Genomic DNA, 13,916 nt, shown 5'->3' with positions numbered 1-13,916 from the left:
GGAATAGAGACCATGCTTACTGTGTCCAGTGAAGAGGGTTTGATTGGTCTTTAGATCCTTCACAGAGAAAAAAGAAGAGTGAAACTCAAAGTAAACATTATTGTCACGGCAAAACTGCTGAACAGTTAACAAAGAACAAGTGAGAGTGGGAACATGTAAAACATTAGAAAGAGAAAAGGAACGAGAGGGAGAAGAGATGGAAGCAGTGCCTATGTGAGATATAGGAAGACCCTTACCATTACCAACCACAAGTTGGTTATTACCTGTGTATGGATCATAGGTGGAGAATTGGGTTAAGTCAGGGGTGGAATGGTGGGTGGCTCCAGTATCAGGGATCCAAGAGGTGGTGAAGGATTGTGGAGGTGTGGGGTGATGGGGTGGAGGTGCGATGGTAGGGGGTTGAGGGGTAGGGAAGGGTGTAGTATGGTAGGCGTTGGGTTGAGGTGGTGGCCGATTGTAGGGATGAGGAGGGGTAGGTAAAATGGCAGCTCTGGTAGGTCCCTGTGGGCGGTAGTAGCAAGTGTCTGTCTGATGATTAGTGCGTCCACAGATTGTGCATGGATTATGGACGAATGCATTAGAGTGACCAAATCCACTAGCACGACCACGACCACGGCCTCAGGAGGAGCTTGTACAACGACCACCAGTGGAAGGAGGACCACGACCTTGGTGAGTGACATGGGCTGATGCATCGATGGCAGGATCAACAATGGGAAGGCGTGAGTGCAGAAGGTTCTCGTGACTCATAAGGAGACCATGCATGTCGGTGTAGGAGATGGGCTCCTTTTGTGCCATCATAATGGAGGCAAGGGTTTGATATTCACTGCGTAGGGCCCGGAAGATGTGGATGTTAAAGTCTTCTGATGGGAGGGGCTTCCCTACAGCAGCCAGCTCATCAGAGAGATGCTTGGCTCGATGGAGAAACTGAGTAATGGTCTCATCTGGTTTGTGAACCAGATTTTGAAGAGAGACGTTGAGAGACAGAATCTTGGTTGTAGATGGAGAACTGAATGCAGCATGAAGTGCATCCCAGATCTCTTTGCTAGTGGTCCGTCCAACTGCTAATGAAAAGGCTTCTTCAAAGAGAGAGGCGATGAGAAGGCTCATAATAAAAGCATCTTGTTTACACCATGCCTTGGTTTTCATAGGGTCTTAAGGGCAACGATTATCACCAGTGACATAGTCGAAGAGGCGTTGGCCAGTGAGATATGGTACGACCTGTGTGCGCCAATAAACATAGTTTTTAGATGTGAGCTTTAGAGATATCATATGATGAGCACCAGATAAGGATGTGGAAGGTGGGGATGGTTTGGCCATAGTAGAAGAGGGAGGAGGAGGGTGCTCGGTGGAGCTTTATGCGGCTCTTGATACCATGTTGAAATTGTATATTGGCATTAGATTTAATGAGTGTACAATGGTGCTCTTATATAGAGATTACAATTATTGAGTTATAGACAAACTCTATGATCACATGTGGGAGACTCAAACTCTAATAGTAATGGGGTAGGACTCAGTTAATATCTGTGAGTAATGGACAGAAAGTCTATTATCACATGTGAGAGTCCTATTCCAACTCTGCTGTCTCATGAGGTAGTCTTGGACTGCAAGTAGTCTCTAGAGTTTGTGCTCACTGAAAATGCCTACAATGTAGGAGAGGTTGTTGAGTGTGAGTATGACTCTAGAGGTTGAGTTCGAGTGGGATGCTAACTATCCTGATAATCCAACAGGAAATAAATAATTGCAATATCGGTCTTTGGGTTCTCAATACTATGATTGCACCTCTCAAGTATTCAATTAATTTACTCTTCTTCTTTGCCTTCTCCCTAGTCCCCAACCCCAACTCTCCGAGTGCGCTTCTATTAGGTTTGTGGTGAAGATAATGGATGGCGCCAGAACAAGAGGTATCGGTTCTATGTGCAGGGTTGATAGCTTACAGTCCAGTGAGGCATTTTGGGTACAATCAGAATGGGTTGAGAGAAGATGCCGAAGGTGAATGGCAACAGCCACTGCTCGAGACAACCCCTCCCAGAAAGGGAGCAATGCTTTGATAACTCCTAAGTTTTGCATATACATAGCCCTCCCTATGCTCTCAGCAATCTAGGCAATTTGTTTCACCACGTGTCAAGTCGTGGTGTCGTGCTATACGATGTGTAGCACACCTCTTGCTATAGGAGAGCCTCGATCTACATGTTGTCACCTATCAATTACATTTCAATAATACATAGAATAATGGAGGCTCCACAATCCCTTTTAAGGGAGAGGGATAGGCAAGCTAATAGTTAGGGTGGTACCAATGGAGGGGCGGGATGGGGCATTACACAAGAGGGGCAGTATATATATATATATATATTTATAGCCTATTGTGGACACCCACTTTCATCAACCGCCTCTCGCAGTGATGATTTATAGGATGTGGATACAATCTAAGCTTTCAATCAACGAAGAATACAACTTTTCAAATCAACCTAGACTTAACTCGAAAACCCAAGTTCACCCAAAACCCAAGTTGGACCCAAAACCCTAATCCATAACAAGGCCAAGCCATACCTAATCTTGTGGCAATTGACACTAACACGTTGTATGTTGATGAATCAAATCTAAGTATTCTCTGACAGTATGGGAACGACATGAAAAAGGATTGTCAGACGTCCCCAGGTTGCAACAGGGTAAGAGCCCTTCCTTGTGAGCCCCTAATGATTCTGAGCCAAAAAGAGGCTCAACACCAATATGAATAGATAGTACTTGGAAATACAGTTCCAATGATATATGGTGAATAAAGATTGGATCACTAGATTTCACAGAATCACACCCAGAAGCTATAAGCCCCATGGAGGGTAGAATCAACATCTATCTAATATGGGGAATATTCTTTTGCCATGCCCCTCAAAAATCTTATGGCCCCATGAAAAACCCATATGATGTTAAAACCCTTTTTGCAAGGCTCCACGTCAATTTTTGCCATTTTTGGTGGCCCCGTGAAAATCACCATTTTGGGTTTATAAAATTGGGACTATTTACCCATCCCAAGACACACAAGGGTCTACCCTTCCACCTACCGCTCTCCTTGTGAGTTACCTACATTCCCCAGTGTTTGAAAGTGCTGAGAAAGTCCTTTTGGTCTTCAATTTTTTTCCCATCTAACCTTTGCTAATTGAAGTTCTGCCGAAATACTCGTCATTCCTATTACCTCGGTCTGCATGTCAAAACCAAAAAAATCAAAAATACCAAAAAAAATCCCAAAAAATCCTTCAAGCTTTGGGAAGGCCTTAGAAAGTTTTTAGCAACTCCAGATTTTTTTTTTCCAGATTCCATCAGCATTATCCCAGGATCCCGAAATTCTATTGAAATTCCCAAAGAACCCTAGAAGTTGTGGAGGGTTGTAGAAAGGCCAAAGTCTCCGAAGAAGGAAAGTAGATGATCAAATTCACCTCCACCCGAGCCAGGGGACACTTCCCAAAGTTTGTGATTGTATCAGTAGGCTCCACCCCTCTCGACCTTCGCAATAACCTAGCCATGCATGCGGTATAGGATCAATTAGGGAAAATGTTCGTTTTTTAAGCATATAGTATGAAGGCCGATTTAATCGGGTGGAGTGGGTGCCTAACAACTTCCCAAATCTGCAACTGGACACTTACCCTCATCTCTTGGATAGACCATTTGCGGGGCCCTTTCCACATTGATCGTGCCCACCCATCGGGTTCTATGCCCTAGCCCTAGGTGGAGACTCCAAACCTTATGTTTCCCAATCCCCGATATTGGACCATCATTAATATTCCTTTTTAGAAAATCCCTAAGGGAGAGAGGCTGTCTGCAAAATAGGCACTGACATGTCTCCGAGTGGGGATGCGATGGTGCGAGGCTCATAGACGTGCATGAAAGAGAGAGTGAAGGTCAAAACCCAAGCCATTACCCTCACACCTGCTAGGTAGATGTGCACAATTTTTTCCATTATTTTAAATCCTTAATTTACCTTATGTCTTTCCCATCCCCTCCACCTAAACCCCTCCAAAGCCCCACCTCCGTGCTCAACCCTTTGACCGCCTACCACCCGCACCCATACCTGCATAGTATGTAAACATGCAATAACAGTAACTATTATCATTATTAAGTTAAAGAAATGGGAAAGTGTATTATGTTCGAGAGAAGCCCATGTGCCCAAACATAGGGGCGCACTGCCCAGGAGGGGCATTGTGGTCATTGTTCACCCCTGTGTCTATGGCATAGTGGTCACTCTTGGACAAAAAACTTTGTCCCTAAGATATAAATGAATTCGCATCTCAAAAAATAAATTCTAAAAAAAAAACGTATATGAAAATATGAATTCAGACAAGGAAAGAAAGGGAGAAGAAAGTGGTTCAATGCGCTTCTTTGACCTCCCCTGGTATTTTTTTTCTGTCACCTTTCTGTAGTATAGAAAAGGATTGTTGAACTACCATGACTTACCCACAAAAGAGGAGTTCAAAATTCAAATCCAAATTATTGGAAAGGTGAACAACGAAGAATGTATTGTAGTATTAACTGATCGGATTCCGTTAGTTGCTTTGAGTCACTATCCCTCTCCACTCGCTAGGTCAGTTTGCTTTTTCAATCTGTGTTCCCAGCAATTTTCGAGATCCCAAAATGAGTAGGTGGGGTAGGGTTAGGTCATCGAGGGCTAGGATGGTTCTCAAGGCCACTCCAACATGAGGAGAGAGTTCTCAAGGGTCCAAATGAAGGAGTGTTACCCTTCTTCTCTCATGTAGCTCAACTAGATGGAGAGTTGTAGAGATAGGTTGCAAGGAGGGGGGGGGAGTTATATTAGGGGATGGGTGGAGGGAGATGCATGGAGAGGGTAATGTTGGTCGGTGGTGAAGGATGGGGTAAGAGGTGGAGAGGGGAGGAGACGTAGAGGATTAGGGCGGATGTTGGAGGTGGGTTGCTGGACTAGTGCTTCAGGATGGGAGGGGAGGGGAGGGGGTGGATAGTGGCTAGGGACAATTTTGTGATTTGGAAGTAATAGTAGAGGAAGAGAGGTGGACGGTTGCTTTTTTAGGGGAGTCAAAAAAAGTTTAGGATACGTGAGTTTGAGGAAATATAAGGGAAAATATTTATATTATTTTAGGGAATATAATATAAATATTTTCAGAAAAATATAAATATTTTAGGGAAAATATTTATATTATTTTTTGTGTAAATATTAGCTCCCACCTCATGATGCTATATATTATTTAGGGAAAATATTCTTTGAGCCTCCAGGGTTGGGTGCACTAGTGCATTTTTGTCTCTCTTTCTTTCTCACATGAAATGACCTTGCTGACCTTTGATGTACGATTGCATTTTGTCGCACCTCATTGATGTATGACGCTAATCTATAATGCTTGCTCAAAGAAAAATCTCCCAAATTATTTATTCTATATTTGATAGATATATTAGATAAGTGTATACATGTAGTATTTCATGAATTATTTATTTGACTTCTCCCCTGAACCTCTTTTGTTATCCCTCTATAGTTGATTATGCAACACCTTTAGTATTGGAGTCAGTAAGGAAATCCCAAGAAGAGAACTCCACGATACTAATGGCTCGTGCATTGAAATTGTGCAAGGAGAGGCAGGTAAATTCAAAAACCCTTAACTGAGTACTCCTGAAAAAATGTGTGTGTGTGTGTGTGTGAGAGAGAGAGAGAGAGAGAGAGAGAGAGAGAGAGACATCGTTAAGGTTTTGATTATATGATGCACTCATGTGATTGTTAGTCTTGTGCAGGTAAGAGCTGAAGCCATGATTCTTAATGGCGAACCCAAGGAAATGATTTGTGAGGCTACAGAGCAGATTAATCCTACTATCCTAGTAGTTGGAAGCCGATGCCTTAGCAAGATCAAGAGGTAAGTAACTATTAAACATTTAAACTTCAAATTATTTTCATTCCCAATTTTGTTGCGACTTTGAAGGCTTGGTATGAAGGAAATACTCCCCATACTAATTAGAACGCCGAATTTGAATAGAATTTACGCTTGGTTGTAAAGCACAAATTAGAGATTGATAAGATGAAGGTGTATGCAGCTTCTAATTAGTGATTCCTTACTGCATTGTTTGGTAATTAATCCAAAACATGACTAGAATACAAACAAGAATGTGAGTCTAATATTTAAAATCCTTGGACAAATCCCAGGTCTGGAAAAATCTATTAATTTTTTGGGCTTAATTTTTGGTTCGATGCTCATTTAATATTAAATAAAGTTAATTTCAATAGAGTATATATATATATATGTGTGTGTGTGTGTGTATGCCTTTCCCCACATATACAGGGAAAAGGCCACAAAGTTTTGGATCCAAATTCTTGCCAACTCTGTTGGAAGGAACATTTCAAAACAAAGGTTTTACATACGAAAAACGCTCCTCATATGCATTAAGATCTAAATATCAAAAGTGTAGTACATCTAAAGGAACATATCAACTGTGCACATGCCTCCTCACAGGCGAATAGGTTCCCTTGAACAACGGTTGTACGATGATGGTGACAAACTAGCAATGAAATCATTCTCACATTTTAGGGTTCAATCCCCTAATTTTCTAGAGTGAGGGCGAGGGAGGGAGAGACTCCCATGATTTTTTGCTAGTCTCTTGAGCCTCCCAAAGCTGCTTATTTATAATTTTGAAACTATAATCTTAGAGAATATTCTACATGCCAAGTGGTGGGATCTTTTCGGGTGATTCTACTTAGTTGCTTGATGAGTCTGACTTTAGTAAATTATTTATTTATGAGACTTTTTTTTTTCCTAAGAATCAGAATTGTATTAAAATGAAGGAGAGAAAAAAATATAAAAGTACATCAATAAACCTTAGCTAAAGAAAGGACCCCACCTTCGGCATTGTTATCAGCAGGGTCCTCCAAAGCTATCTGCAGAACCTAAATCTTGGTTTGGAAAAAGAATCACATCTAATTTCCTCAATAATATGCAAAGGAAATTCCTCCATGGTTCCAGAGACTCGTTTTTACAGCTGATTTGGCAAGATAATCCGCAGTAGGATTGGTTTCCTTGAAGCAATGAGAGATCTTCCAGGAGATAGAGCTGAGATGCTGTAGAGAGAGCCACTCTTGAAGGGCGAACCAAGGAAGAGACTTACCTTGAACAGTGGTGACCATTGCCAGAGAGTCAGTTTCAATCCACAAGTTTGTAATTCTTTGATCCATTGCATGGAGGACACCATGAAGGAAACTCATGACTTCTGCATAATAGTTCGTATTGATGCCAAGGAAGGGCTTGAATGAGAACATAAATTTCCCTTGGGAGTTTCGAATGATGCCCCCACCTCCTGCTCGACCGGGATTCCCCGTGGAGCTGCCATCGATGTTTAACTTGGACCAGGTGGAGCTGCCATCAATGTTTAACTTGGACCAGGTGCAGGGAGGCTTACACCAAATGACTTCGAGAATGGAGGGAGGGTCGCCTGGAGCTGCCTGCAGCCCTAGTTTCCTGTAGCAAAGGAGATCGGATGAAGACCAAATGAACCCTTGTAAGGTGAAATTTGACTCCTTAATCGTCCTTAAGATTTTTTTGAACAGTAGAGAGGCGTCCCTACTCTGACCACCATGCCATCGATGATTCTTTTCTTGCTAAATAGTGTCAGTCACAATAATTAAGCCAGCCACCTAAGGGTCCTTTACTAACAGAATTCTTTGCTTTCTTTTCCACCAAGAGACCAACTCAGCAATGGAGGTTCGATCCTTCCAAATCAACCCAAAACAGCTCAAGAAATTGTTCCAAAGTGTCCGAGAAACACTGCAATCTAAGAAGAGATGGGGGCAAAGTCTCAAAGTGGAAGCCACACATGACACATTTGGAGGCCAAAGAGATGCCTTTTTTTCCTAATGATGTCTTCAATAAGAAGCTTCCCGTGACACAGACGCCTGCCAAAAGTTGACTGTTGAGGAGAGAGGCCTTTCATCCAGATGCCAAGGGACCTTAGGGTTTCAGCGGTGGATATCATTCCAGGCGGAGGAAGTATTGAATTGTACAGAGGTGGAGAGGGTCCAGACACATTTATCTTCTATGTTTCCCCTTGGGATATTAATGGTTGAAGCAGTTGCGAAAATATTTTGAAGAAGAAAAGATGAAATCGTGGGGAAGTTCCATTCATTATTGTCAATAAAATCCACAATTTTCATAGAGAAAGACGCAAACAACTCTTCTCTCAAACCAGAAATTTCTTGGATAGATTAAGAGCCAGCCCATCTGTCTTTCTAGTAGTTAATAGATACCCCATTACCGACCACCCATAGCTCTTTGCTAGAGACAAGAGACCACATTCTTCAAAGGTTAGGTCAAGTCGTGGAAGATTTATACCCTTTCTTAAGCTCTCCATTTTCCTCAGAAACCGAGCCTTAATAATGTTGCTTAGGGCCGATGATGAGTGCTTTATTTTCCATACCTACTTACAGAGAAAAGCTTTGTTGACATCCCTCAGACATCTAATTCCAAGCCCTCCTTCTTATTTAGGCTTGTAGATTGAGTCCTAATTGATTGTTACTCCTTTGGCTATTTCAGGATTGCCACTCCAAATGAAATTCCGCATCCACCTGTCCATGGTATTCAGTAAGGAGCTAGGCCACCAATACACAGAGAAGTTGTGAGATGGCATGCCAGATATAATAGATCGAACCAGTTCCACCCTACCAGCCATAGAGAAAAGCTTCCCCTTCCAACCAGCCATCCTCCCTTTAATTTTGTCCATCACCGAGAGGAGGGGTTCACGAGTAACCCTACTTTTGAAAATTTTCACCCCCAAGTATTTTGTGGAGAACTTGCAGATGGAGATTCCAAGGGTATCAAAGATGAGCTGCTTCCTATCTAGAGGCATCTTCCCCAAGAAAAGTTTACTCTTGTTGAGGTTGATTTGTTGACCTGAGAAATGCTGATACTTTGTAAGGAAGTCATTGAAGTGTCTGAATATCTGATGGAGCCATTTAAAAAGAAGAAAATATCGTCAGCAAAGAGGAGAAAACCAGGCATCTGGACTCCTTGAGGACCCTTGATGGCTTGCTACTTCTTTTCCTAAAGCATAAGGAGGATTCTACTACACAGGACCTCCTCGGCAAGGATAAATAAAAGGGGGGAGATGGGGTCACCCTGACGCAGCCCTCGCTCAATACCAAAGAACCCAACCGGACCTCCATTAAGCAACACTGAAACTCTGGAGGAGCAAAGAATTTGATGTAGCCAAGCAATCTAGGTATCAGGGAATCCAAATTTTTTTAGGACTTGGAAGAGAAAGCTCCAAGAAACAGTATCAAAGGCTTTCTTGATATCTATTTTTATCCCCATACCACCACCCTTGTATAGTTAAATATGAGGTTAGCTAATTCTGAAGCCAGGCAGATATTGGACTGAATGACCTTACCCTTCTGAAAGGCACCTTTCTCTTCAGAGATAAGCTTAGGAAGGAGGGAAGAGAGCCTTGTGGCCATAATCTTGGACAAGATTTTACAGAAAAAAATTTTGCATTCAAATCGGCCTGAACTTGTCCAGAGAGGTTTCGCCTTCCACTTTTGGGATGAGGACCAAGAAGCTATTATTGATTCCTTTAGGAAGGGTTCTAGATCTAAAGAAGCTCTTCACTGCATGGCAAACATCAAAACCAATCAGCTCCCAACAAAGTCTGAAGAAGGCACTAGAAAAACCGTCAGGGCCTGGAGAACTGTCAGGGTCCAGGTCCTATATTGTAAGCTTGATTTCATGATCATTTGGGATGGCTTCCAATCCTCTAACGTTTAGGTCGTCAAGAATATGATGAATGCAGTCCAAGAGCTCTCCATGCTCAACTGTGGGGCTAGCTTTATGGATAGACTCATAGTACTCCACAACATGCATAGCCAAATCATCAGGATTAGAAGTAGTTGTCCATCAGCCTTTTGAAGAGAGCGAATCGAGTTCTTGACCCTTCTGATCTTCGTAGATAAGTGGAAGAACCTAGAGTTTCGGTCACCTTGAGAGAGCCACTTATTTCTTGCCTTTTCCACCCATACTTTTCATGGTCAAGATGAGCTTTCAAGTATCTGGTTTTAGCATCGGCCTCCAATCTAAAAAGATGGCCATCAATACCAGAAGCATCAATCTGAGACTCGATCTGCTGTAAGTCATCTTTTGTAGCTTTTAATTCTGCATCCAAATTTGGGAACACCGATCTTGAGGTGCTTCAGCTTATAAGCAAGGGAATAAATAGGATAGCCATCCATTGGTTCGCTCCATAACTTATTGAACATATCCATAAATTCCTCATGGTCCATTCAGAAACGATGGATGCAAAAGGGGCAGTATGCAAGCTTCAACATTGAGTCCGAGGTAATACACAAAGGGGAGTGGTCGGAAGAAAAGCGTTGCATTACCTCTTGCTTACAGTCATGAAACAGGTTTATCCACTCTTCATTACAGAAGGACCTGTCCAAAACAGCCAAAACATTCTCGCACTTCTTGTTGTTCGTGAAAGTAAACTTATGACCATGAGAAGGAACTGAGATCTGGTTGCAAGCATCAACAGCCGCATTGAACTTAGATGCAGACCCAAGGTTAAAGGCACCAAGACCCTTCTTCTCATGCGAAAAAAGGGAAGCATTGAAGTCACTTGCCACCAGCCAAGGGGAGGAGCCAACTGTAGTCGTTGCAAGAGCCAGCCATAGCTCTCTTTTAGTTGCTCGGAAATAGCTCGCATGCACAAAAGTTAGTAAAATGGAATTTTTTCTCCAATTTATACACAGACAAATGAACTGGTTAGACATGGAAATAATAGTTGGTTTGTTGAAAGACCTCTTCCAAATGACCCATAGGTTTGGGGTTTTATCAAGAAGAACATTATGAATAAGGCATGCATCATAACCCAATTTGTTAAAAAAGAGAGATGGGGAAGCATCTACCTCCACCATTGGTTCTGCTAGACAAACCACATCAGGGTGCTTGACCAGAAGAATGTTGCTTAGGGCTGCACGGGCAGCAACCTTCTTCATTCCTCAAACATTCCAGAAGAGGGCATGCATCATAAACATTTGGAAGAGGCAATACGGTTAGACTTTCTAGTCTGCTCCACATTGAAGACCTGTTTTCCCTTTTTTCTTGTAACTATTTCCATGCCTTGGCATTGTTCCTTTTGGGGGGCAGCCGCATCAATGGAGCCAAATTCAGTGTAGTGGAGGGTAAGGTGACCATTATCAATAGCACTAGGGGTAATGATGTTGACCACATGGCCGCTGAGGTTAGAGGCCTGACGAGGGGCAGCGGCCGAATCTAGATAGGCCGCACTTCCTTGAGAAACTAGACCACATTGCTCTAGGATAGAGTCTATTTCATTGGTTTGGTCCATCTCATCTATTTATGGGTCCAACTTTATCTTAGTAAATGAAACTATTTAGTATAAGTGCAACTGAAGATGGATATAACTAAAAATCCCTTTGGGTGGCGAGTGGTGAATGGAAAACTCCCTACGGATGATTTAATCAAGTCTAAGGGAGTTTTTCTTCCTTCCCAGTGGTCCTTATGCTAGTCTGCTGAGGAAAGTATTTTTCATATTTTCCTTCAGTGTAGTTTTAGTATGGAAATATGGAAGAATTTTTTGAAGTGTTTTGGTGTGTCTTGGAACTCCCCTACTTCTGTTCTTGATCTTGCTATTTGGTGGAAAAGAAAGCGAAGAGGTTTGGCTGCTAAAGAGCCTTGGCTGGCTGGTTTTGTTTTAATTTTAGACAACATTTGGAAAGAGAGGAACGGCAGGCACTATGAAGAAAGAATAAGATCTCCTTCTTTGGTCTTTAAATTAGTAAAAAGTGACCTCCAAGAGGTGGATATAAATTTGTCAAGGTTAGTGATTTAGTTTCAATTTTTAAGGCTGAGTGTCCTCTGCTGATGGCAATGCCGAAGGTGGAGAATGCTTGGCTGGGTTTTTGTGTAATAACTTGATTCTTTTGATTAAATTTTCTGAATCTTTAGCCAAAAAAAACTAAAAATCCCTTTACGTGATAGAAGTTTTTACATTTAGTCTCTTCACTTAATAATATCACATAATGGGTTTATGGGCTAGAATAAATTACCGTCAAAACACTATTTTGTCGAAATAACTTAGAGAGTATCAACTACCAATTGGATATAAAAATATATATATATATATATATATATACAACACTTTGAAAATGTAAATATGAATAAATAATAATATTTAATTTTTTTGTAAATATTTATAAAACTACCACCGAGCTTGGAATTTTGTCCAATCATAGTCAATTATCTCTCTCTAAGATAATTCAGGAAGTGAATTCTATCCTCTTTTCCATTCATAGGTAAACTTTTCTTTTATCTAGCATATTTATATATAGCTAATGTGGGCATCAACCTTTAGTACACGAAAATGCACAATTTATATTTTTTATATTGGATTTTATGGACACATAATCCAACAATCTCTTATTTTTTTCTACTCACCAATATTGTCAAATATTGAAATGAACGACAAAAAATAAAAAATGACCTAATCCAACAGGAAAATTGAGATATATCCACACACAACTCATAGTTAGTGGTTGTAGAATCCTTTTGAGGCCTCGATTGAAGTGTTGTGACACTACAAAATACAAAGACATCAACTTTTGGAGAAACTTTTCTTTCACTGTAGGTGAAGGAAACACCCACGAATCTAGGGTCATTGTTACTCACCCCCTACTTTTGGAGGTCCGAAATGCCCTCCACTATTCCCCTGCACCCATGGTGAAGGAAAACTTGATCCTTAATTGTTGATCAACAAAACTTAGAAAACTTGAGAGGGGAGAATCAAGTAATAGGCAAAGTTTTATTGTGGATCTAGGTGTCACCCTACTCTGGATTTAAGTCAAGTTCTACCTTGTACCGATGCAGTAGGGTTGTCGTAAGAACAACCATGTGCTTATTATCCGAGGAATCTTGCTTGCTTCGCTTGCTCCATATTGCTTGTGGTTGACCCTTCTACTTTTGTGGAACTACTTTGCTTACCATCAACGAATGTGAGACAAGTTCACCACATAAGATATCTTTAATGTGTAACTGGTAGTAATGGACCCTTTCTGCCTCATATGAAAGCAAATCTTGTTATAGCTTCTTTACCCCCTTCACCCCCCCCCCACCAAAAAAAAAAAAAAAAGAAAGAAAGGAAAGATCCTTCTCGTTAGGTTTGCCTTTCGATAGAAAGATATATGTAATAATGGATGGTCCTAATTGACTGAATTTTTGTTACAGGGCATTTCTAGGAAGTGTTAGTGACTATTGTGCACATCATGCTAAATGCCCTATTCTCATTGTGAAGCCCCAAAAGTGAAGACTCTAGTTATAGTAGGCTTGAGTTTGTGATGTTTTGAAGGGAAGTAGTAGTCTATCCTATTATTAATGATGACTGGATCTTTTAATTGGCTTGAGAATATGCAAAAATCTCTCCTTGGTATTGCTGTAATTAGGATCCTCACTATTCCAATTGATATTTTGTATCTTAACCACGATTAGCATATGCTATAAATACCACTCAAGAAGCAAGGTACAAAGTTACATGAATGTACCTAAACTCCAGCAGAACTTTAGAAATGTTTTTTTTTTTTTTTTGTTGAAAAACTTTAGTATTAGATATTAGAGGAAGTTACGGTCCAGGTGATATTATTTTACTCATGACTCGGCTCCCCAACTCAGTCAATAATCACAATGAATATTCAAGCAAATTTTGGTAGTCGTATGATTTGGTGAGTGACACATTGAGTCTGCAGCCAACAATGCATTGCAATTAATAAATTGAATCAATCTACTAAGATAGTCCCACATGGGCTGTGGAAGACTCAACTATCACGTATAAGAGCCACAAGAAGCCACCCCACTTCAAGCCAATTGGTTTTAAGATGGAAGCTTTATCATGGTATCGGAGCGGGTACGTTGGGCCTCTGT

General features: G+C 41.2%; 1 protein-coding gene across 1 annotated transcript in view; it reads left to right on the top strand.

The window, feature by feature from the left end:
* LOC122067056 (universal stress protein A-like protein) overlaps positions 1 to 13,529 on the top strand; it is a 50,720-nt gene extending 37,191 nt beyond the window's left edge. Inside the window, exons 2-4 of the mRNA XM_042630904.1 lie at positions 5,490 to 5,593; positions 5,743 to 5,861; positions 13,227 to 13,529. Coding sequence (XP_042486838.1) covers positions 5,490 to 5,593; positions 5,743 to 5,861; positions 13,227 to 13,305 — 302 coding nt within the window. The 3' untranslated portion in view covers positions 13,306 to 13,529. The remainder of the gene's footprint in view (positions 1 to 5,489; positions 5,594 to 5,742; positions 5,862 to 13,226) is intronic.
* Positions 13,530 to 13,916: the final 387 nt, after the last annotated feature.

This window comes from Macadamia integrifolia, unplaced genomic scaffold, assembly GCF_013358625.1.
Source record: "Macadamia integrifolia cultivar HAES 741 unplaced genomic scaffold, SCU_Mint_v3 scaffold269, whole genome shotgun sequence".
NCBI lineage: Eukaryota > Viridiplantae > Streptophyta > Magnoliopsida > Proteales > Proteaceae > Macadamia > Macadamia integrifolia.
This window is presented reverse-complemented; position numbering and strand designations above follow the sequence as displayed.